The 24,952-nt window shown below is 29.8% G+C and overlaps 2 protein-coding genes across 2 annotated transcripts; one reads left to right on the forward strand and one right to left on the reverse strand.

Moving 5' to 3' along the window:
- Positions 1-8,719: 8,719 nt before the first annotated feature.
- Positions 8,720-12,064, reverse strand: LOC103491223 (uncharacterized). Its single transcript, XM_008451087.3, has 4 exons — positions 11,318-12,064; positions 10,185-10,849; positions 9,486-9,676; positions 8,720-9,290 (listed from the first exon to the last, which is right to left on the reverse strand). The coding sequence occupies exons 1-4, from the start codon at positions 11,817-11,819 to the stop codon at positions 8,912-8,914; spliced, it is 1,737 nt and encodes a 578-aa protein (XP_008449309.2). The 5' UTR covers positions 11,820-12,064; the 3' UTR covers positions 8,720-8,911.
- Positions 12,065-22,309: 10,245 nt separating this feature from the next.
- Positions 22,310-24,621, forward strand: LOC103491222 (guanine nucleotide-binding protein subunit gamma 2-like). The gene is made up of 4 exons (XM_008451086.3): positions 22,310-22,872; positions 23,926-23,978; positions 24,098-24,142; positions 24,244-24,621. Exons 1-4 carry the CDS (start codon positions 22,744-22,746, stop codon positions 24,326-24,328), a joined length of 312 nt encoding a protein of 103 aa, XP_008449308.2. The 5' UTR covers positions 22,310-22,743; the 3' UTR covers positions 24,329-24,621.
- The last annotated feature ends 331 nt before the right edge of the window (positions 24,622-24,952 follow it).

The raw sequence follows: 24,952 nt of genomic DNA on the forward strand, positions 1-24,952 counted from the left end.
GACATTAAAGGCCTTTAATGTCGGTTTTAAACCGACATTAAAGGCCAAAATTCTTGTAGTGAATGAACAACCAATCATTGGAGCAATCAGACTCATCTTCACAACTGTCACCACGAAGAAAACAAAGTCAAACAGTAGCTGACCAGTCTGAAATGCATCCATTCACCAACAAGAAACGTTGCAGATCAAAGAAGTCCAACGATAAAGAACAACAAAGTCATTCGAAATCCTCCAAAAAACTGAAGAACGAAATAAAAGAAGTTCGTGAAAATTTATCCACACTGACTTCTATGGTCTTTAGGATGGATGACACAATCAAAAAGCAGTCATTGGAGCTGTCTGAAATGAAATAGATGCTGGAGAGATTGGTCCAGGTAAAATTTATTTTCAGAAAGTATTTCGTTTATCAGTTGTTTAAAGAAACGATCGTTTAACTAAAATATCTGATCGCCTATCATATTTCAACGATCGTTTATCAAAGTTACACGATCGTTTAGATATGATACATCATCGTTTACTTTTATATACATGATCGTTTAAGAATCCATTATTTTTTAATTTATTTTTGTTTTTATTTGTTTATTAGAATCAAATAAAAATCAAGGGAATGATCAGACTCATCAGAATGACAATGATGATCATCAGAATAGAGAAGATATGATCACCAATGACCAACCATATGTTGAAGAACAACATACTGAACATCAAGAGAGAACCCAAAGATTAACATTTCATCCATTGTTTACTGCTTTATATTGTTGAAAATTGCTTACATTCTAAATAAGTAACTGTATTTTTTCTTATTTTCATTTTTTTCTCATTTTGTTTAGGCAACAACAAGAGGAATCAGGTAGTGATATAGCATAGATGGCAGGGATGTAGACTTGCTATTGACTATAAGACATTTATCGAATAATATAAATAGTCAAAGTTAGAAAGAAAAAGACATGCTAGACATGATTACTACCCTTCCACTTATGAGTCAACCTCTTCCACTTTGTGAGATACTACCATTATCAACTAGTACTCTCAAACAACCTGCAATGGCTCCATTGGATCAAACTGTCCAAATTCATGAAGTGTCACCATCAATTTCAATTGTAAATGAAGAATCTCAACTGGTATGTGTATACAACAACTATGTAGTCATTTGAATTAAGAGTTTGTTTCTTATCTAATATTATGCATTGTAGGAAATACAAAAAAATGATCAAACAATTATATTGGTTGAGACAGAAAAAGAAAATGAACAAGTAACTGAGGATCAAACAATTGGAAATGTGCAGCAATCTATTTCAACTGAAAAAATAGAATCTCAATTGGTATGTATACACAACAAAATGTGTAGTCCTTTAAATTAAGGGTTTATTACTTGTTTAATGTCATACATTACAGGAAAGACCAAAACAACAGGTTGAGATTAAAAAAAATGATGAAGTAGTTACTTTAGTTGAAAATGAACTAGTAATGGAGAAAGAAAGTTCTACACTTGATTTAGAATCTTTATTGGTATGTATATGAAAGAACTCTTAAGTACAATCTCCAAGCTTTTTAGTAACTTATATTAACTCCAAGATTTGTAAGAGCCTTATGTACAATCTCCTTAGAAATGGAACGATTAGTAGACATGAATCTAAAATCATCTATCAAACAATTACCAATTACTGTTGAAAAAGCTTGCATGTGAGACCTTTGGGTAGTACTTAGTGAACAATCATGGTCAGAAGTGTATTTTCGTAGCATCCACAAATCACTCTTCTTATAACGAGATACCCTTACATACCATTTGCAGCCTTATTGCAAACATCTAAATTCAAGAGACCTCAAATTTGATACTGTAGTTCTAAATTGAAAGTTGTTTTTCATTGTTATTATGCAAAAACACTTTGAAAGCACTTATTTACTTTCAAATAAACTTTTTTCCTTCAAATCAGAATAATAAGAGATGTCTCTTATAACTTCATCATTTGAAACAGAAGAAGAAAAACCTATATTCAGTGACATATCAACATTCTCCCGTACATTACTAGATGAAGAAGATGTTCCCAAACAATTAACACTTACATAGGCAACTAATGGATGTCTACTAGTTACATCTTTAGCAAAAGTTAAATACCAAGCAACATCATTGTCCTTCTTTATTGGCACCACATTTTGAACATTACTTTTACCAAAATCAAGTAAAACAGATAATTCTACGAATTCATCCAATTCAAGTTGTTCACATGTCAAAGCAACCAAAAAATTAAAGCTGACTCGCATATCTACCAAAATTCTTGACACTGAGTAATTCTCATAAACATTACAGTCATTCTATTGACCTTCATAAAAAACAACAATAGGAATAGATATTCTAATCTAGAAAAGAAGAAAATATAATTAAGTATTTAGATGTAATAAGAGAATACTAAACGATCATGCAAAGAAGTTAATAAATACTAAACGATCGTTTAACACCAATACACGATTGTATATAATAAATTAAATCATCGTATAGAATAAGCTATAGACGATTGTTTAAAGACATTGATCGTTTAAACCATCGTATTCAATTTGATACACTATCGTTTAAAGATACTGATCGTTTAAACCATCATATTTAACTTGATACATGATCGTTTAAAGACGACATTCATACTATCGATCTTCATAATGAAACACACAATTCTTACAGGGATTCTTAAAAGTTCAAAACAAAAAAAAAACTTAAATTCTTACAAACAATAAAAAACTCAAACGACATTCATACTAAAATATAAATTCTTAAATCAACGTAAATAGTAATCAAAATCTTCAATGATCTTCATAACCAAATACAGGATGTCTTACAGTAATACCTACATATTCTAAACATTTTATCTTCACACTGAAATATATAATTCTGAACAAAATTTTATAATCAACTAAATAGTTGAAAGAAAAAACAATATTTAGAATACTCACCAAAACCAAAATAACTGAGATGATATTAACAGAGCAATATACACGATCTTGATTGTCCAAGATGACAAGAAAAGAAACAATGTTATCGAAGATGATGGATATGAGAGCGAATGTTGTCGAAATTTACGAAAAAAACAAAGAATGATCAAGATGAAAGATATATAAGAGACGAGATGAATAACTCGAAAACGAAAATCGTGAAAAAATCGGGAAAAAAAAGAAAATCAGATTTGAAAGATCGTTATAAAAGATTAAGGGCAAATAAGGAATTCTGAAAAAATAATTTCCCTTAATGGGCTTGTTATACGAGTCGTAAATAGTTTACAGTTTTGTTACATTTATGTAAGTTTCCCGAAAAAAAATACCTATTTGATATTCTTCATTTCCTTCTTTTTCTTTGTTCCATTTCTTTTTTTTTCACTAATTTCATTTCTATGTTGTGAACTTTTCTTAAAAAGTATATGTATATGTTGTGCATTGACTTATGATTTGTAAGCTTTTCTTTAAAAAAATATGATGTAATTGAAGGTTTTGTTAGAATAGTTATGGATTGATCTTTGATTTTTTGTATGGATTTTTGAATTTTATGAATGAATTTCTAAATTTATCTTCTAATAGTTGAATTTTTATTTTTATAAACAATGAGAATTTGACATTTTAATTGTTTTAAATAAGAAAATTGATAATATTCTATCAAAAATAAAACAACCTTAAAAAATGTATATACATTTCAAGTAGATGTAGATTGGAAAACAAGATTAAACTTTAAAAAAAATGGAGAATTTTTCCCCACGGGAACCTAATCCCCGCGGGGAAATTGGTGGTGATGGGAATGGGATAAGGGGCAAGGATGGGGATGGGGAATGGCATCCCCGGCCTCGCCCCGCCCCGCAGACATCTCTAGTAGGGATAGTACCAAAAGGTTTGTGTCTTTCGTGATAGTTTTATAGAACTGTAATAAAATACTTTCAATGACTTGCCACATCAATTACTGCAATTAACTGTCACGAAATCTTTCTATAACAGCATTTAATTGTCATCGTAGGCTCTTTTTCTACTAGTGTATTGATATTGAGGCCTAAACAAAACTTTTAAAGTTGACACGTTTGAACCATCAGATTTTGTATTTTGTTGAAAATTTCGAATAATATATCAAGTGGACAAGAATCAACCAAGATAAGACATGAAATTGGAGTTTTTGAAGAGTTAGAATGTTTTGGCTTCTAAATGAGATTTTAGAAATTCTTACTTTGCTTTTAAAATGTATTGTTTTTTTTTTTTAATTTAAAATAACTAAGAAACCAAATCGGTGAAACAAAGAAAAATAGAAGAGAGAATAAATCATCCTTCCTCAAAAGAAAAATAGAACATGAAAAATGTAAGAACAATTGACCAAAACTTTCTCTTCTTTTTTTCTCTCCCATTTTATTTAATTTTGGTTGTCATCTAAGTCAAAGATTGTATCAAGAAAATCTAATAACTTGGTGATTCAAATGTATTATTAAAGGAAGTTAAAACTTTTATTTTCCTTTTAAAATGGTCGAGATGGATTGAAACAAGTCAATAAAACAAGATATATTTGTATAAAAATAATAATTTTTTTTTTTTTTACTATTTAAGACAATTACAAATTCTTATTCTTTTACATTATTACACATCAACTCCTACTTACTTTTTTTTAACTAATTTTTAGGAAGTCAAAAATAAAAATAAGTAGATTGCATCAATTCAAGATTAGTTCAAATAGTTAAAAACAGTAAATCATTAAAAAAAAATCAAAAAGTCAAAAAGTTGAAATCTCACCTTAATATTGTAAAAAATTCACATAAAATTTTCTAAGTAATAAAATAATAGATTATATAATAATTTTTCTTAGAGAAAAAAACAATTTATTGACCATATAATCAGTGAACATGAGACTCATAACCATGTGTTGTTGGGATTGTGTTGGCAATTTCTCAAAATTTATTTTAAAATATTTAGAATGAAATTATGAATTATAATATACATATTGTAATCCCAAATTCCATTAAAATTTAAGTTAGGTCAAAGGGTAAGCAATTTCATAGAAAGTTAAAGTTTGGAATAAAAGTGAGATTATACCCAAAATTATACGTTAATGCTTTTATGATATATTATGAACTTTTAGGACGATGAGGATATTCTTAAAGAAATCATTTTTAATTAGCTTCAGCTTTTGTGGATTTCCATGAAAAATCTTCATCCATTCGGATTCTAAAAACTTCTTTTTTTGTTTTTTTCCTTCAATCTTTTTCAACGGAATTCAAATGGAATTATTGAGTTTTTTTCGTTTTTTTTCTCTTTTACAAACAATATTATTGGGTTAATTAATCTCTTGATATATCATTTGCTGTTTTTGCTTAATATCATTTACAAAGTGCCTTCTCTTTATATTACAAAATAATAATAATAATAATACCATATCCAAAGTAAAAAGAAAGAAAAATATGGTGATATTTATTAGTTGGTAATGAAAATGGGGATAATCATAACTTCAATTACAAATCTAATTGTATTGTTTTTTTTTTTTATCGCATTTATTTAGAACTATCAATTTTATCAAATTTACTATCATCGTTATGATTGTCTTTAAGGGATAAACCATAAAGATAAAATAATAATAACAGTAAACGGTAACAAAGATGGTAATCATAACCATAACCATGATGATGACGGTAATGGTAAAGACACAAAATAATTTTCTAGCACAATCAAATTGATCACCCTTTACAAATTGCAGCGTTTTGTTTATGGATTTGGACGTGAGTCCTATGTGTCAGTACAGATACTAAACACAAGTAAACAACATCGATGAGACTTAATTTTTAAATTATTATTTGATTCATTCCTTATCATTTGAGATAAACATGGCCTACATCAAATCTCACCAACCATTTACAAAAACCAATAACTTAATTTTTGTTTTCTAAATACATAAAAATATGATTTGAGTCATTGTCTTATTAAATTTTGTAGTGCATTTTAATGAAATTTTCATTGTATTATACCAAGTGGTCCAAGACCTATATTTTAAAACTTAAAAATATGATTTTGTATTTTGAAACTCCTAATTTTATTTTAGTTTTAGTTTTTTAAATGTCTGCATTTTAATTTTTTGTGCTATTAGAAATTACCTTTACGTTTGATCTTTCAAAATAAAATTAAAAAAAAAATACATTAAAAAAAAATCAAAGTTAGCACCTCTCTATAGATTATGGAAACCTATCCTCATAAAAACACAAAAACTACTACTAATAGCTATCATTTTTCATTAAAATTAACTACCAAAGTATATATATTAAAATTAAATTAAGTCTAAAATATATAACCAAAAATAACGTTTTAGCTTATTTATAACCAAATATATATATATATTTGCTATTCGTTTTTATAATATCATTGATCTATCAATTTTATCTATTAGAAAATTTTGCTATATTTTGATTCATTTTATTATATTTAAAAATATCCATTTAAAATCATATGAAAAATTTTAATGATAAACATCAAGTAGTGATTACAATTCAACTAACATACCTAGCACGTGTGAGTAATCAAAATATTTATGAATTGAATTCCATTGAAAGATAAACAACAATTATTTTAATTAAAAAAAAAAAAAAAAAAGAAACTTGATCAACAAGGAAATGAAAATATAGAGAAAAAGGAGAAGGTGAGGAGTGAGGGGCCAAACACATTTGAAAATAGCAGAGGAGACAAAATGTAATAAACCCCTACGCGCTTTCCCCTTTCCACTTTCCAATTCCCTACCGTACATCTTTGCTTTAACAATCTTTGTCCATATAAAACCCTCAATTTATACGACTTTATTTCATTCTAAATATAACGTTGAATTGTCAAAAATTTGAATTAATACAAAGAAAATAATCCTTTTGGTGGATAGTTAGATTCTTTTTCTTGTTGGAGGGGTATGATTTAGCAGACAAAATAACTAGGGAGGGCAATCATGAAAACAAAATAATCGAGATGATTGAGTTGGATATAGCCCAAATCCTAAAATTCTTCCATCCAAATTTGGGTATGTTTTGTTGGTGGAGTATGAAGGGATACAGAATGTTGGGATGTAAATAGATTTGTAATGGATTATAATCACAAACTCATGTTTGAATCGAGGGCTTTACGCTCAATTTGTAATCCTTATTACATTCACATTTCGCAATCTTATCATCAAACATATTCCAAACTTTTTACATTAAAAATAGCACTGTTTAAAATTAGGAATGAGCATTTCATGAATTAGAATATCGTAATGAAAAATAAAAGTAGATGTGGAGATGTTTGAAACATCAAAACACTATAAAAATCGATCAGACTTTGAGATCAAATATTACTAGAAAACATACATGCTAGAGTTGAAAAATGATATAAAAATGATACAAGAGATTTGTAATGTGTTTGTTAAGGGTCGGTAGGGGATTAACGATGGATCTTTCCTTTTGGAAAGTAAAGTACTTTAAATGGTAATATTTGACTTTTAAGCCACATCCCATTCAATCATCTGTTTGTTCCTTAAACCCGGTAGTGTCTGCTTCAATTCAAAACTTATGAACATTTGATTTTTGGTAATACTTGTTTTGTATTAATTTATAAACCATTTGATTTTTGGTTTATTGCTTTTAACAGTTTAAACTTATAAATATTCATTCTAACTCTAAATTTATTGCTTTGTTTTGTCTACTTACTAAATTTTGAAAAAAAAAAAAAGATTAAAAATTCAACTCTTTGTACATACTTACTTATTCACGGTACGAAATCAAGAGGAACAAGACTTTGATACAAAAGCCAAAAGACCAAAAACAAAATGATTATCTAATAAGACCTTGGCGTTTGGCCAAGTTGCAACCATCCTTGTGAGATAGTTGTTTGATGACTTTATTACATTTCGCCACCAAGAAAACTAGTTGTGTTAAATTTTGGACATATGACCAACCTAGCTCGAGAGTAGTCACTCGTTATACTATTGATCACTTGACCCACCCCATGTACTTTTCACATTGTTGATCAACCGGAATTTTCTTTCCAAAGTACACTTTCACAGTACTAGAAGATGGGGGGCAATGATCAATTTGGACTTGAAATTGGTAAACAAATCAGGTCTAAATTCTACTGTTCAAAAAATACGAACACAAAAGGCAATGATTAATTTAGGCTTGGATGTAACAGTTCTTGTTTGAACAAAAAATCAATAGAAATACTTGGACATATCTTAAGTTAGATTTATTTTTATGCATCCCACCAAATCATCAAATCATTTTTTACCACCAGACAAATTCATTTTATTTTTTAAACAAAAAGAAACCTTTTAATTATTTTTGTTAGTGTAATAAAAGTGAGATGCATAGAGATTGATGCATTACAATCTTGCATTTTAATTCTTTTTGTTAGTGTAATAAAAGTGAGACGCACAGAGATTGATGCATTACAATCTTGGAATGCACCTAGGCATTGATCATGAGTCAATACTACAACACGAGTAAAAACAACCATAACCTGGACATTCAAAGTCATCCAAATATATTTTGATATAATAATAAAATATTAGGTTCCAATTGTAGTTGTGACGACTATTTCTTGGAACAGTCTCACTGGTACTTAGTCTACTTCTACATGCAGAATATCTATACACATATATAGTTGAAAATCTTCTTTTAGTGGTGATAGTGGGGAGTGATGCAGGGTTTGGGACCTTTTCAATGTTTGGAACTATGATACTATCTATAATCATCCCAGAAAAGAAAGAAAGAAATCTAATTTATTGATCTAAAAGGTTTCCTATTATCAATGTCTAGGAATATGTTGTGCAGTTTTCTTTATTACATGTACAATGCCAGGAAAACGGTATCAATCCTGAAAAAGCATTCTATTTTCTTTAAAGCATTCTATACTGCAAGCTTTTATATTCATTTGGCAGTAAGAAAAAGAAGACTTACGAAGCCGTCTCGGATGGTTTCTGAACTTCCCGGAGCTGGACTGAATTGTTGAAGCAGTGATAAAAGCCAAAGTGTGGAAATCTCTCATACCAGGTTTCTTGCTGGGCATGTGTGTCCCAATGCTCCCCACTGCTGCTCTTTCCATACTTGTGAACCCAGCCCGAACCATTGTGGCCCTCCCCCCATGTACGGTTCCACCGTTCTCCATGTTTACCTTCCCACCAAGTTTCCCCCTGTTTGACGCCATGACCATTCGGATCAAAGTTTTCATCCCATTTGTCACCCCACTTCGTCCATCCATCACCTTCACATCGTTCAGCCCATTTATCTGTGTACTTAATGCTGCCACCTTGTCCATCATACTTTTCACCCCATCTGCAAGAGGAAAGTTACATGCTAAAGCAGATCGAAATAGACAATTTCTTGAGAAGCATATCATCAAATTGAATGTACAAAATCTTGAAAAAGGGAATCAGAGGATTCAGAATGCATCATAAAAGACCAAGTCAAGAGGACAACAAGAATAATAGTTGATTAGCATCTCTAACAATTGAAAAAGAAAATTGATACCTTTCATTCCAGATATGAGCATGACCAGGATCAACATATGTGTTCGGATCTATTTTACACCATTTATGAGCATTTTTTTCAGCTTGACCAGAGGTATTATAGTATTCCCACCATTTCTCTTGCCACTCAGTGCCACTTCCATTTATCCCCCACTTGTCTGCAGTTTTTTCAAGGTGAACAAGGCCTTGCTCCTGAAAGAGTTAGTTCAGTAACTTCAGTTAAGGTAAAAAAAAAAGAGTTTTTTTGCTGCAATGATTGAAATTGGAAACCACATGTTAGCAGCGGAATGTTGAGGGAATGAATTGGAGGAAGAAATAAAGTAAGACATGTAAACATAAATAAATCCTTCAAAAACATCAAAGAGAACGACCCAAAAGAATCTGTTATATATCAACTGACACATTGTACATTACACACTCATAGAGGAATTCCCATATCCATCTTCTAGCAATCTCCAACGAGTAATATAAGTAAAACTTCAATTTCAAAGATAATCAATTAGCAGATGGATGTGAACTGTCCATTAAGCACAATAACTGAGGGCATAAAACAAATAATTTTAACAGGATATTGCATTCAAAATCGTTCTTTTCACAGATGACAAAACAAACTATTGGGACTTTAACTGCTTGCATAAAGAAAATATTTTCCAAGGATAATGTGAAAGAATCAAGCAAATCAGCAACAAATCAAACTGACCTGCCGCATAGATTCTCTCCAATATTCACGCCAAACATTTCCATAAGCATCACGACCAGATTTCTCTGAACCAAGTTCCTTATAGCCAAACTCATCAGCAGCTTCCCAATATTTGTTCTGCCACTCAGTGGCTAGATCTGCACTAACTCCCCTCGTTAGTGTCCACCTGCAAATCACTCCATCCGGTCTCTGCTCAATTCCCGTCTCCTTCCACCATCGTGACCCATCAGGATCTATTCCTTTTGTTGATTCCTTATCTACACTGCTAAGCGCCTGTGATGCTTCAGCTGCATGTACCGAAAACTCTATCCCAACATTTTCATCTTCTTCCAAGGAATGTGTCTCGGTACTGGTTTCTGATGATTCTAATTTTTCCATACCCACCAATGACTGAAAGGGTGGTAGAAGAGGATTGACACTTTCAGAAATTTCACTCTGAAATGGAATGGAGAGAAAATCAATAGGTCGCTCTTTCTCCTCGACAAAATTGGATAGCTTCGGATATGCCTGTGATTTTCCAATCGGTTGCAACTCACCAAAAGCATTACCATTCTCATCGTTATCAGGAGGGGGCGTCCAAGACCAGAAATCTGGACCAGGGGTCCAAGATCGTGAAGTTTCAGACTCAGGTAGCAGGGAGTTCTCACTTTGAAATTCAGGTAATGCTAGAAGAATCATAAACAATAACAAATACAGGAAAAGAAAGAGTTAGTAATAGAACCTGAACAACCGCATAAAAATGTTAAAAAAAAGTCCAAAGACATAAACCGTTCAATTGTTTCTGTCAAACTGAACCACAAGAACATTAGGTTTTTACTCTTTTCTAGTTATACTAGTCAACACTGCCATTATTTTCAGTATTATGAGATCTATATTAATTAATCAATTTTCTGAACTTGAAATTCAGAGAAGGTATGCCTAGCGAAACATGAAAGTAGCAAGCCAAACGGAAATATGTTAACCACTAGTGATATTCAAAGTTCATTTTGAAAGAAAGTCGAATACAGTAAAGAAATAGCCAAGAATTTACATAAACATGTAAGTTAACCTCAATTAATATAGTATTAAAACTTAGGGCTACGGAAGTCAACAAAATAAGTCGAGTATTCAAGATTTAATAATGCTAAACATACTTTCTTCATGATCGAGCAGCCCCCCGTCATTAGTACTATTCAAATTCACAGAAGCATCCGAATCTCCAACAGCTAGCGTTCCAGTCTCGCCGACAAGTGCACGAGCAGCTGCAATGGCGGCGGCAGCTCGATGAATGACCTGCATCCGTTGAATCCGATCCCTCTCCTCGGGCGGGACCTGAAGAATCTTACTAAACTCCTCACTTTTCTTCTCCAACTGATCAGAACTTGGATCACCGGCATTGCGATCATCATTTCCCACGGTATTCTCCACAACTTTCTGAAACTCAATAGCTTTCCTCTGTCGCTCCACCGCATTCTTCCACATTCCAAGATACGATTCTCCTCCATCGGAAGCCCTAATTCTGAGACTCCTCGTGCCTGTCGCGTGCCGAATGTCAATCTCTCGTTCGAGAGGGAGAAGGAGAAAGTTGTGGTGGTAGAGATGGGGAAAGTGATAGGAGAGGGTGGGGCGTGGAGAAACTCCTAATCGGAACGGCATCGTGGTTGAAGCGGAGGAAGTGCAGTGATGAAATTTGGAATGGGATAAGCTCAATGATTCAATTTCGGGTTGTGAATTGATGATGATGATGTTGTGGACGCCATTTTTCTTTCTCCTCCAACAACAGTGTATAGTGTGAAGCCCTCGGGAAATGGAAGAGAGTTTCTTGAATTGGAAGGAAGGATGTGATGCCGTTACCCGTCGGTCACCTTTCTTTCAAATAAATGTTTCTTTATTGGTCATATTTTGGACGGTGACACTTTGCGTACTGTCATACTTGATAGTTCTTCCTTTTTTGTGTTTTTGCCTACTTACTCACTTTGAGTTGCCTTCTTGTGTTATGTTATTAATCTAATCTAATCTATTATTATTGTTAATTTAGGAAATAATGTTTCCATCTTCACTTTTTTTTTTTTTGTTTTCTTTACTTTCTTAGCTGTTGGACAATTTTATTCATGTTCAAGGGATTGATGCTATTTTAGTATTCTATTAATACGAAAAAACTTTATTCCCATTAAAGTTGACAATACTCACTTCATTAAAGGTAATAATGGAAAGAGGAATTTGTTTTTATTTTTAAAGGTAATAAAGGAAAGGGAAACAACAACCCTCCTCATCTTTTAAAACATCTAGGTGGACAAATTTTTTTATAGTCCATTTTGCCTATAGGTGTAAGTCCAACTCGAATAACCCAACAACACACGTAATATGGCTTGGATTGAGTTAGTTTAAAATGTGAGTTGAGTTGGGTTGGGATTGGGTTGAAAATTGTGGTTCGACCCAATCATACCTAAATTAATAATATATATAATCTCAGGCCATCTCGGTGCCACTAAGACCCGAGATCCAATAACTAAAGGAATAATTCTTTCATCTCGGTGCAACTAAGACCCTAGTTCGTATATCAAATTTGAAAGTCATCGTTTTTTCTATAAAAAAAAATAATAATACAACTCGACAACTCAACCCATATTTTATGGATTAGGTTGGGTTGGTAATACAATTCGGGTTATTCGAGTTGTCAACTTAACCAACCCAAAAATATATAGGTTTGGTTGAGAATATCCCCTACACCCTAATTTTACCCTTTTGTTTTTGTTATTCATTTGATAACAATTTTGTCATTCAACCTCAATGCATGAGTATGAGTATGACTAGTGGATGAATTTTAACTCTTCCCCTCTATTTCTCTAATGGTTTCAATATTTGATTGAAAATTATTTATTCCGTTATAATTACCCACTTTATTGGTAGTTGAAGAGTTTTTACATGCATGATAATAAATTTAAAGAAACCTTCTAAAATTTTCTTAGCACGCTTTCTACCAATTTATTCAATATAAATATATGATATCCTCTTGCTTCCTTTAAGTAACAATTCGAGAAAAGTGTAAGGAGATAAGAAGAGATGAAGACAAGATAAAGGGTGTGAGTTTAGAAAATTGCATTATCAATTACATTGAGATGATTAATTTCTTCTAATGTTAAGCATTTGTTGGAGATCATATATTTTCTATTTCTTTAGAACTATTATTCTTTAGAACTATTATTCTTTTGTTATTTTTGTTAGTTACACTGCGTCAATCTAAGTTAAATCTTGTAGTTTCAATTAATTTCTTTTTAACAGTAATTTTATATAAAAAATAAGATTAGAAGTTAGATAATGTAATTTTTTTTTTATTTCAATGTTTCCATATTATCCTCTTTTAAAGAAAAATCTTTTATCTTGTTTGAAGAAATAAAAATTGTTATAGTAATTAAATTATTGAAATAATATATTGATATTCTACCATTGTAATATATATAATGCAATAATTTTTATTCTACTGTTTTTAAACTCAAAATGATGGATCGTTTCATCTAGTTATTACTTTTATTCAATTAAATCTTTTGTTTTTTTTATTGTTTTCTTTAAATTTTGGATCTTATTAATTAACTTGTTTTTTAAGAATATAAATGCATATGTTTATTTTGTTTTTCTTTTACACATTTATCTCACATATGTATTGTTTATACTCCACTAAATTACCTAAAATTTCACTCGAAAAGTCACCACTTGATGAAAGATAATATAGAAATTAGTGAAAAATGTAAGAATTAAAGGGACATAAATATTCTCCCTATGTAACACCTGTTAGTACATAAAGACATAAGTAAATAGAATGAAAAAATTTTCTTGTATATTTTTTTATTATATATATATATATATTTTTTTATTATTATTATTTTTTTTTTTTACCTGAAGTGGGGAAGGAAAATAACATGTCACCTTACTTTTCTTTCTATCTTTTATTTTCAATCAGTATATTTCTTCATTAGCTTTTCTAAATCAACTCTCTAAAATTGAACTTTCTTCAGAGAATGTGCTTTTAAATTTAAAATTTGTGCTATTTTAAAAAAAAAAGTTTAAAATTTCAGCACTGACACAAAACCAAAATAGAAAAGTTGAAAGTTAAATTCAAATCAATAATTTTATATACATATTTTCAAAATTTTAGTTTAAAATATTATATGACCTTTGTATTATTCCACTGTGAATGTTCTATGAATATTTGTTACAAAACATTCAAATTCTAAAATAGTAAAAGACAATTATGAATATCCCTTCTCCAATGGTTATTGTATTCATATTTCTATATATTACATAACTCTCTTTTTCTCTTTCAATAATGATATAATAGAATTCAAAATTATTTCATAATTTAGAGATATAATATTAATTTCTAAAAAGATAAATTAAATATTATCACATTTTGATACATACCTAAATTTAAAATAAAGAAACTAACTAAAAAATAAAAGTTAATGAATGATTTTTAAATTATCTATATGAACCTTAGCAAAAATATGATGTGTGATGTAACTTTCTCTTAATCAACTTCGAGATAACGTGAAATTTTGATAAAAACATGAAAATATAATTGTTAGTCACCTATTATTCTAACAAACTATAAATTTTATATTTTAAAGCATAACATGCATCTATGTGTCGACGTACAAAAAAAAATCTATATATAAAACATACGTACACCAAACCACAAAAATATTATTCAATATCTATTTGATATAAACATGTTTGATAATTAAAGCTTAAAACAAGTACATTTTATGGGACAATTAAAATCAAAGTGTAAATAAAAGCATACAAAAATGGATAGATAATAGACTTGTGTTAGTGCAAAGCTACATACAATTGTAATATTACATTGTATTCAATTCATGTGTATATATAAACATTTGAAATGGGCAAGCATAGCGGAACAAATAAAACAAAAACAAAATAGATAAGACAATCTTAGATAGCTTGTTCTCAAATGTGGATTTGTCTGGAGGGCTTTGCAGCTTATTCTCAGGGCTTTTCATCTTGTGTCTTGATGATGGTTAGTCTCAGGGGCTTTGCAGCTTGTTCTTGAGGTTGATTTTGTCTCAACACGTTTGCAACTTATTCTTGAGGTTGATTTATCTTGAGGGTTTTGCATCTTGTTCCTGAGAGTTTGGGAAGTATTATTCTACTTTGTGAATTTTCTATACTATTTCCTTTAGAGCTCTCAAGTTCTATTTTGGATCATGAGTTATGAGTTTTAAAGGTTCTTTTGATCTTTAACTGTGGAATTTATAGATGCTCATGAGAGCAAAAGATGATCTTTAGAGCTACAGAACCTTAAAACTTTGATCTTTAGAGCTCAAGAGCCTAAAGAGTCTTGATCTTCAAAATCTGAGAGCTTCGATCGTCAGAACTTGAAAATTTCAATCTTCAAAACTTGAGATCTCTAAAGTCTTGGATCTTCGGAGCTTTAGATATAGTTTTGATCTTCAATTCTTTTCAATTTTTATTTATATAGAAGTTTTCATGATAGGTCTTACATAGGCTTTAGCTCAAACATTAGACTCATGCCTATTCTTGCCCAATTTCCCATAATGACCATGAACTGAGTTGGACTTTGGACTCAAACGACTTTCATTACTCGACCCACTCCAATTTATAATTTTAGACTCAATCAACTTTAGTCAAACTTATCATTTGTGGTCCAAGCATAAACACAATTGAATTTGACAAAGCCTATCATTGTGATCAGATGGCTTGAAAGAAGACATGTAAAATCTTTTAGTTTGTTATTTATTTATTTTCAAATTAAGCAGACTTTCATTGTAATGAGGTAGTGAAACTTGATTGTCATAATAACCTAACCACAAGGTGTATCGTTCAAAATTCTCTTACCTTAAATTCTACCGAATAAGAGTAGGTGTAGATCTTTTTGCCCTTAATTAAACTTTTTTTTTTTACTCGAAAACTTTATAACTTGAGAATATTTAACTTGAAAGGGAATACAAAGATATGTGTTTGTAGGGGTGGTAGTCGGTTTAATTTTGTCGATTTTGGAGCTAACCAAGAACCAAACCGAACCAATCAATTTTACAAATAAGGGACCCAAACCAATGTCCGATAAAAGAATAAAACCAATGGATTGGTTTATTATTGGTTTGATCTTTGTTTTTGACATTTTCTTCTTTTCTTCAAATTTTTTTCTTACTTTCCACTTTGTTTTGAATGGGTCATTTTTGCTAACTCTAATTTAAAATTTGGTCTATTACTTTCTTTATAAATTGCAATTTGATATGTTTTGACACTTATACAAATGAAAGACACCACACTATATAATAATTAGCCCTTTTTTTATTCTTTCTAATTAAACAACAAATATATATGCACCATAATAATTATAATACAAAAAGAAACCTAATGAAGAATGTATTTTTAAGGGCATACATATACCATTTGGTTCGGTTCGACTTCCATTAGTTTTGTCAACAAAAATCGATCCGAGTTCAGTACTCTCTTTAGTTTTCTCCAAATACAATAAAAAAACCAAACCAAACCAAACCATTGGATCGATTTGGATTGATTTGGTTTTTTGATTTTTTAATTTTTTTATTCACTCGTATGTGTTTGTTGTATTCAAAAACTACTATAAGATAAATTAAAAACCAAATGATGAAAGCAACAACGATTAATAATAATAAAAGACTGACATTTTATATTAATCCACCACAAAATTTTCTCCAAAAGTCGACGGTAAATTCAATTCATGAACCAAATTATATGACGACATACGTAAAATAATAATGACTTTGAAACATTTACCAATCCTCTAATAATTTAAATTCATGACCACGAATCAAATTATATGACATAAAACAATTACAAAAATAATCTATATTTATGTTGGTTTAAGTTTTACATTAACTTCGATTATTCTCATGTTTTTCCCATTAAATAATCTATCCAATTATGATATAGAAAGCTACATTAATCAATAATTCAATTGCACATGATTTAATTTTGAAAAGAAAAAAAAAAACATATTGGTTGACAATGACAACATTCAACAAAAGCTCAATCAATAAATACTAAAGATGGACACAAAATCACTTCTCTAAGGTCATTTTCTTCTTTAAGTTGTTGATAGGCCTATCAATAGGTACCTATCAACATAACTCAAGATCCATAAATTTAAGTCATGAAGCTTTATTATACTTTGATATAGTTTTCTTTTTTTTCTTTTTTGGAAAGAAAATAAATGAGTTCAAATAATTGGAAGAATAAAGATCGAACCAAGATTTTAAAGGGACACGAATAGGAAAAAATGGTACGTAGTACTTGAATCACTTCTAGAAGGATAAGAAACTAATATTAATTCATGAAATATTAATTCATGAAAGTACTAAATTTGTTGACTTTCCCTTGTGTAGATGCCGATGACACTCTCCAATGGTTGTGTAAGTTATATATACTTCATATCAACATCCAACTTTTAACTTTAAAAAGGTCAAGTCATAGAAAATTTTCACATGAAATAGTTCTACTCTCAAATTCATTTTCTTTAGCTATAAACTTATTTGAAAAATATATCAATTTGCGACATAACCTTTGAAGTTATGTTAATTGAAATTAGGAACTAATAAGTCAAAACTAGCATTAGTGATAGAAGAGAACGTGCGGTTTAATTTGGATCTCTCCAACTCCTTTATTGTATGAACAAAATTTGGTGAAAAAAAACTTTTTTTTAGTCACTAGATTTTGGATTTAGTTAACCTTTGATTTTTTTAGTTTTAGAATGTTATATTTATACATTAAGTAATTTTGAACTTCATTCTAATTTAGTCGTTAGGTACCATTTCTTAACATTTAAGTTTTGTTTTAACAAAGTCCACATATTTCAAATTTTACATTTTTAACCTTAATTTTTCTTAAATTACTCACTTTTAGCCTTTGATATTAATATCTACTACTTAATTTAAAATGTAAATAAAATTTTGAATTATGTATAGATGTCCATAGATTAATGTTACTGTTTTATTAGATTGAAAATTTTATTGTATTCTTTGCCTTTTGTATGCTATTGTGTTTTCCTTTTCGGAATTAATCTTCATCTTTTTTTTTTTTTTTTTTTTTTTTTTGTCTTTCATGAGTGTTGGAATTTTTTTCTTGTTTGATTGCGATCTTTATGACCGTCATTTTCTCTTTCCTTCTTGGCTTTGTATATAAAAAAGGTATTCTTTGGTTGCTTTTTGTATGATTGGAAAAAAATGTATATAAAAGTGTGTATCAAGCAAGGTTATTTTGTTCAACACATTGTTGAACTATTGATCATTAGAAAAAGTTCTTTAGAGATTGTTATTCATCAGAAAAAGATCCCTAGACGACGACCAATGTCTCTTTCCTTCCTGACAATCTTTGTGAAGATTGTTGTTATTTGACTTTGTGTTTAACATTGTTGATCAAAAGAATCATATACAAGTTAGGGGACCCCAACTTTACTTATATCTAGAGGTTGCTCGAAGAGAGCATGAAGATAGAGGTCATAGTGAACCAGACTTCAACAAGTTTAAGGGGAGCCTAGACCTTATCTTGTGAAGATTTTGTTGTATTGCAAGATAGTTCATCAATTAGGTAAATTGTATACTTTATAAATCCTCTTGAGCTCTAGTAAGTATTCTTTCTCAATTGGACAAATGCCCCAGATGTAACGATGATGCTACGTTGAATTGAGGTAACAATTCCTATGTGTCATTATACTTTTTGTTTCTAATTGTATTAATTATAGTGTCATTAACTTCGAATCCAAAATTATACCAGGTTAATATTTTGTTTTTTTCAATTACATATCACTAGAATATCTTTCTAGTACTTTATTAGTATTTTTACCTTTTTATATCTTGTAAACTTTATAAATAGTAGCTATTAGAACATTTGAATGATACAACAAAATACAAAAAGACATTCATTCTCTAAGCTTTCTTCTTCCTATTTTGTACTTTAATCTCTTAATTTACACTGACAAAAGTTATAAAATCAAATTTGAATTTGAATTTGAATTTAAATTTTAATAAGAATGAAAAAGAGTAAAACTTAATTATTTATACTTATTTTAAATTAATTAACAAATATTGACTTTGAAGAAATGAAAAAATAAGTATCATTGATAGTAACCATGATTGAGAACAGCCGAAAACAACTATCGATGATATTCACTAATTGTAACTATTAGTGATAACTTTCAATATGAAAAATCGAAAAGAAGTATGTAAAATAATCATTTCTCAAATTGAAAGCTATCAGTCATAGCATATATTACTGATATAAATTATCAGTGATAGATGTTATTAGTGATATTTTTTAATTTGAGAAATTCAATAAGAAACGTCAAAATGGTGGTTTGACGTGGATATTTTATTTTTTTACTATTTCTGTGCTATATATGCAATTATTTTATCCTTATGTTATATATGCTATCATTTTTTTTTTTTTTTGTGATTGATGTAACTAATCTTAAATTTAAAAACAAAGAAAATGATAATTTATTGTTTCTAAAAATAGCTATTTTAAAAGTGCTTTTTGAAATTTATTTTTAAAAATAAATATGTAAAGACATTGTAATTGTTTTTCTTGTCTTTTTTGTTTTTGTAAACATAAAAACAAACCAAAAAACAAAAATAAATCAAAAACCAAAACGTGCCTAAACTTTTTAGGTGGGTTTGTTTCGATTTAATTCCTACTGGTTTTTTTTAATTGAAAACTCATTGATAGCAATCGATAACTGTTATACATTGCTATCATTGATAAATGCTATTAATGATAGCTTTTAATTTGAGAAATATGTTATCGGTTAATGAAATTGATAAGCTATCAGTGATAGGTTTTATCAATGTTAGCCACTGAAATGTAGAGTAGCTTTCAATTTGAGAAATATGGTATCGGTTGTTATAATTAGATGCTATCACTGATAATTGCTATCAGTAATAGCTTTCAATTTGAGAAATATGGTATCATTTGTTATCACTGATATCTTCTATGAGTGATGTTGCTATAATTAATATTCCCTATAGCTACTATAAGTAATTCTTCTACATTGCTAACAATGTAAAATGATATCACTAACATTATCTATCAAAGATGACACTAGACGAATATCGTTAATAGTAAGTATAAGTGATATCATTAATTAGAAGAATATTTTTTATAAGTGATATCTTTGTGGTAAACATAACAATTTTCAATTGATGAGGTTTAATTAGCTATCAATTGATATTTTTTAGCTACTATCAATAATATTCTTCTATTTTGATCACTAATAATATCTATCAATGATAACAACAGAAAAATATCATTGATAGCATTTATAAGTAATACCCCTATTAGGCTACTACATATCAATGATATCAAGGTAATATTACGATAAGTGATATTTTGGTTGTTTGTTTTTAGCATAAATGGACAAAGAAAAGAGATCAGATTAACATGTTGTCGATAATAACTTTTAATCAGTAATAACATACTATCCAAATGATAGCTTCTTTCACTAATAGTATAAATGAAATTGATATAGTTGCAACTTTTGTTGGAACAAAGTATAGATTTCAGGTTATGCTATCAACATCTATATCATATAGAAATTCAACGTTCAAGTTATCAGTGATAAATTCATGAAAAATACATTAATATGTTAGACATTTGTTATTGATAGAAGTCATTATTGACAGCATGATATCAATGATAGAAGTCATCACTGATAGCACGAGAGGAAGGAAACTGAAGGGCATAATTGACATATTTAAAAAGTTTACCATATGAGGAGCAAAAAATTGCCCCTTTTTGCAAATATTGTTCCCTTATGCTATAGATTTTATTTATTTTCTAATTTGTGCTATTTGGTGCAATTTTTCTTAAATTTATTTTCAAATTCACAACAAAAACAATTTTATTTTAAATTTTGAATTCAAATTTTGAAGTTTTAAATTTGAGTAAAACGTGTTTTTCAAATTCACTAAAAGATTTTTGTTCTACTAAATTTTTTGTTTTTTAAAGCAAATTTTGGATCACGAACTAAATAAGACCTTAACATTACGAATTTAGAGATGAAATTAGTGATGTTCAAAAACCCCGACAACCTAACCAACTCAGATTATCCAACTTAATCAGGGTTGGATTACATTTTATTTTGGGTTTTGTTGGATTCAATTTTTTTAAAAAAAAAATATTTCAGATTTGGTTGGGTTAGGTTATAGGATTTAGTAGTTTGGTCAACTTGATTTTATTGTTGTTGTTATTATTATTAGTATTATTACTATTATTGAATGAATTTGAATGTGGACTTAAGCTTTTGCATAGAAGTTTTTTGATGTTTTTTATTCCCATTTTCAATGATTTTGAATGTAGACGTAGATTTTACATGAAGTGAGGTTTCATGCATTTGAAGCTAAATATTTGTATTTTATAAAATGCTTGTTGTTTGTTTGATTATAAATTTTGGAAAACTTTGATGTATATTTAGTTTATTTACATAAGTAAATTATTTTGGTTATCTAAAAATTCAACTTTTAGAGAAAAATAAAAGAAAGAAAATTTGTCTAAATTATGAAAGAAAAAAGAAACAACCTGATGAACTAACCCGACCCATACATAAAAATTATAGGTTGAGTTAGGTTGGATTGACTCTTGCATGTTGAACCTTCAATTTTTGGCAATTCGAGGGCTTGAGGTAAATTCATAATTTACCTCCAACTGATCCAATCCGACTCGTGAATGAAATGGAAACAAAATTGAGATAAAAACATTTTCTAAAAAGATAATATTTTTTTAAAAAAAGAGAGATTAATGGTTGTCAATTATTATTATTGTTGTTGTAAGGAGGAGAGGGAGTCAATTTGGTTTGGCCAACTCTGTTGTATGACCATGAACAAAAGTAACACTTCAATTATTTTGTTTAAGCAAAAAGAAAGAAAAAGTGAGACTGAAAATATCAAAAGAATAACATGAAACATAAACTCTCAATAAATTCAAACGGTTGTAAACATTTGATATTCCCAAAAAAGACATTAAATAAAAAGAACATATTCAAAATCTTAGGAAAACTCTAATTTTAGTCTCAAATTTGAGAGTCATCATCCTCGCCATCACCATTCTTCTACTGTTCTTCTTCGTACTTACTCTGTTTAATTAAATAGACCGGCAAAAATGGTGGGGAGAAAAAAAGCTCCATAAGCAGACAAAAAAACACTACACACAAAAAGCTAGAATTTTTTTCCTTTTTTTTTTTAAAAAAAATTTATTTTTCTTTTATAGAATATGACAAAAAATGAGAACTCCCTTTTTTTTCCTTCTCCACTCGCCTGAAAAAGGGCCAAAACAATGCTGAATAAAACACCCCACCAAAAGCGAACTGACTCTTAGCGCCTCCTCCTCCTAACTTCTCTTTAGATCCATCACTTGCTGCCAAAAGGGGTTCAAGGAATTTCCATCTTCGCTTCTGGGTCTTCCTTATTTTCGTCTTTAATGGCTTCTGTTTGATTTTTATTGACTTACTACTAGATTCCAGCTTTAGGGTTTGAATTTTTAGTTCTTGTAATCGGGGAACCAATCGGGTATGTCCCAATCGGCTAGCCCAATTACCCGACGGGTTCAGTCTTCTTCTTCTTCTTCGATTGATACCAGAGGAAAACATCGGATTCAAGCTGAAGTGAAGCGGCTCGAGCAAGAAGCAAGGTTTCTGGAGGTTAGTTCTTTTTTTTTTTTTTTTTTTTTTGAGGTTTCTGATTGTGTGTGATTATGAATGTGTTTTGTTAAATTATCACTTACCAAATGTTTAGAAGCCTATTTCTGAAAATGGGTACTCCAGAAAATTTGAATTGAATGTTGAACTGTAATGTGAATAAGCTCTGTACTTCCTTTTCTAATGTTTCTGGATGGGGAAACTGTATTGAAGTTTTTTTTTTTTTTTTTTTTGTTAGTGTTCATGTTTACTTTGGTTCTGTTTTCCAAGGGGAAACTGTCAAAATTTTGTTGGGTACATGAGTCCTTGTTTGGTTGGATGTTATTCCCATTACATAGTTGTTGATTGGATTGGAAATTTTAGTTGACTTCTGCTTTCAAACCTTTCTGAATATGATATTTAGAGATAACATTTAAAGACAAACAGATTATCTTTGTTCTCACGATTGGAGAATGATGGTACTGAAATGATAAGTGTTGGCTCTTAGAGAAATCTTTTGTTTCAATTTTAAAGGTTAAAATTAAGAATGATGTTCCTTGTTTTTACTGTTCTTATAGTTTGACCATCAGATTCCAAATATGCACTTTTCTCATGAAGGTCCTGCCTACAGCCTACCCAAGAATCACCATTGATTTTAAAAGCTTATGCTATTAGAGTAAACTAAATTTCATCTTTTTAGTCTGCTTTCAAAACTCCCTTTGATTTATGGGTTCGTATATATAAATTTGACCACAGTTCATGTCCAATGACTAAATATGTAGCTATATGAACAATGTCTGATATTTCTAAAACTTAGACCTCCTATTTGAATCACCACTAGATTTCAAGGTTTAAGAGCTTGTTTGGGGTGACTGTCTAATTGCTTAAGAAATATTTTAAAGTGCAAAAAAAGCGTTTTCGAGAACTTAGGCAGTCATTCCAAACGGATCCTAAATTATTAAGATAGGGTAAGCTTCTTTGGGCTTCTTGATCATGACTATATGCTTGGATTCATGAACTGGTGTTGATTGGTTCTAAGAGGGGATTAATTTTGTAGCATTGTGAATTCTAATGCAGGAAGAACTGGAACAGTTAGATAAACTGGACAAGGCATCGACAAAATGTAAAGAGTAAGCATGATATTTTTTTCGGATCTGCTGAATTGAGTACCCATACGAAATAATACTTAAAATAAAAGTATGAAACTCTCCAATTCATTTGTGAAATTGCTGTTTTTTGAACCTGTCAGAATGCTGAGCAATGTGGAGACAAGACCAGACCCTCTTCTCCCACTGTAGGATCTCTATTCTTCTCTTTAAATTCATTGCTTGGTCTTCAACAACAGAATTTTAAAAAATTATTCATTCTTCTGTCTCTATTTTTGGTTGGTTGTAGAACCCACGGCCCCATAAATCCGCTATGGGATCGATGGTTTGAAGGTCCGCAAGATTCTAAAGGTTGCAGATGCTGGATATTGTGACATTGTTTGGATTTCTCTTTGAATTCATTACAGATTGGGAGATTGTGATATGATGATCATTGCTACTTTGGAGATTTTAACTCCCATTCTCATTTGTTGTTTGCCAGAGGTTTCTTCAACTTAGGTACTTTTGTGAATAGTTTTTTTTTTTTTTTTTTCTAAAACAAATGTTGCATTCATTTGAAAACACTTACCATAAAGGTATTCCATTTCACTTTGCACATTTTTCTTGGGAATATTATTGATACATAGAAAGCATTTAAGAAAATGGAAGTAGAACTTCGAAAACCCAATTTGTTTTTTCAGTGTTCTTATACGAAACGCTAGAGAGTCCATATATGTATGATGTACACTTTTATACAAAGTTATATTTGAACATTTTCAATAAATTGTAATATGTTGAACTGATGATGCTCTGATAGTGGTTGGAATATGTAAAATACTATGAAGAGTTAATGTGAGCAAAACATAAATAAATAAATGCGATTTTAACCACTATAGCCTAAAATATAATGTTTTATTACAAGTTTAACTTAATATTACCAAATTTTTTATAAATTTCTCAATGAGCTTCAATTTTACACAATAAATGATCAAACTACCTATCTTTATTATTAATAATAT

The sequence above is a fragment of the Cucumis melo genome, chromosome 5 (genome assembly GCF_025177605.1).
Source record: "Cucumis melo cultivar AY chromosome 5, USDA_Cmelo_AY_1.0, whole genome shotgun sequence".
Lineage (NCBI taxonomy): Eukaryota > Viridiplantae > Streptophyta > Magnoliopsida > Cucurbitales > Cucurbitaceae > Cucumis > Cucumis melo.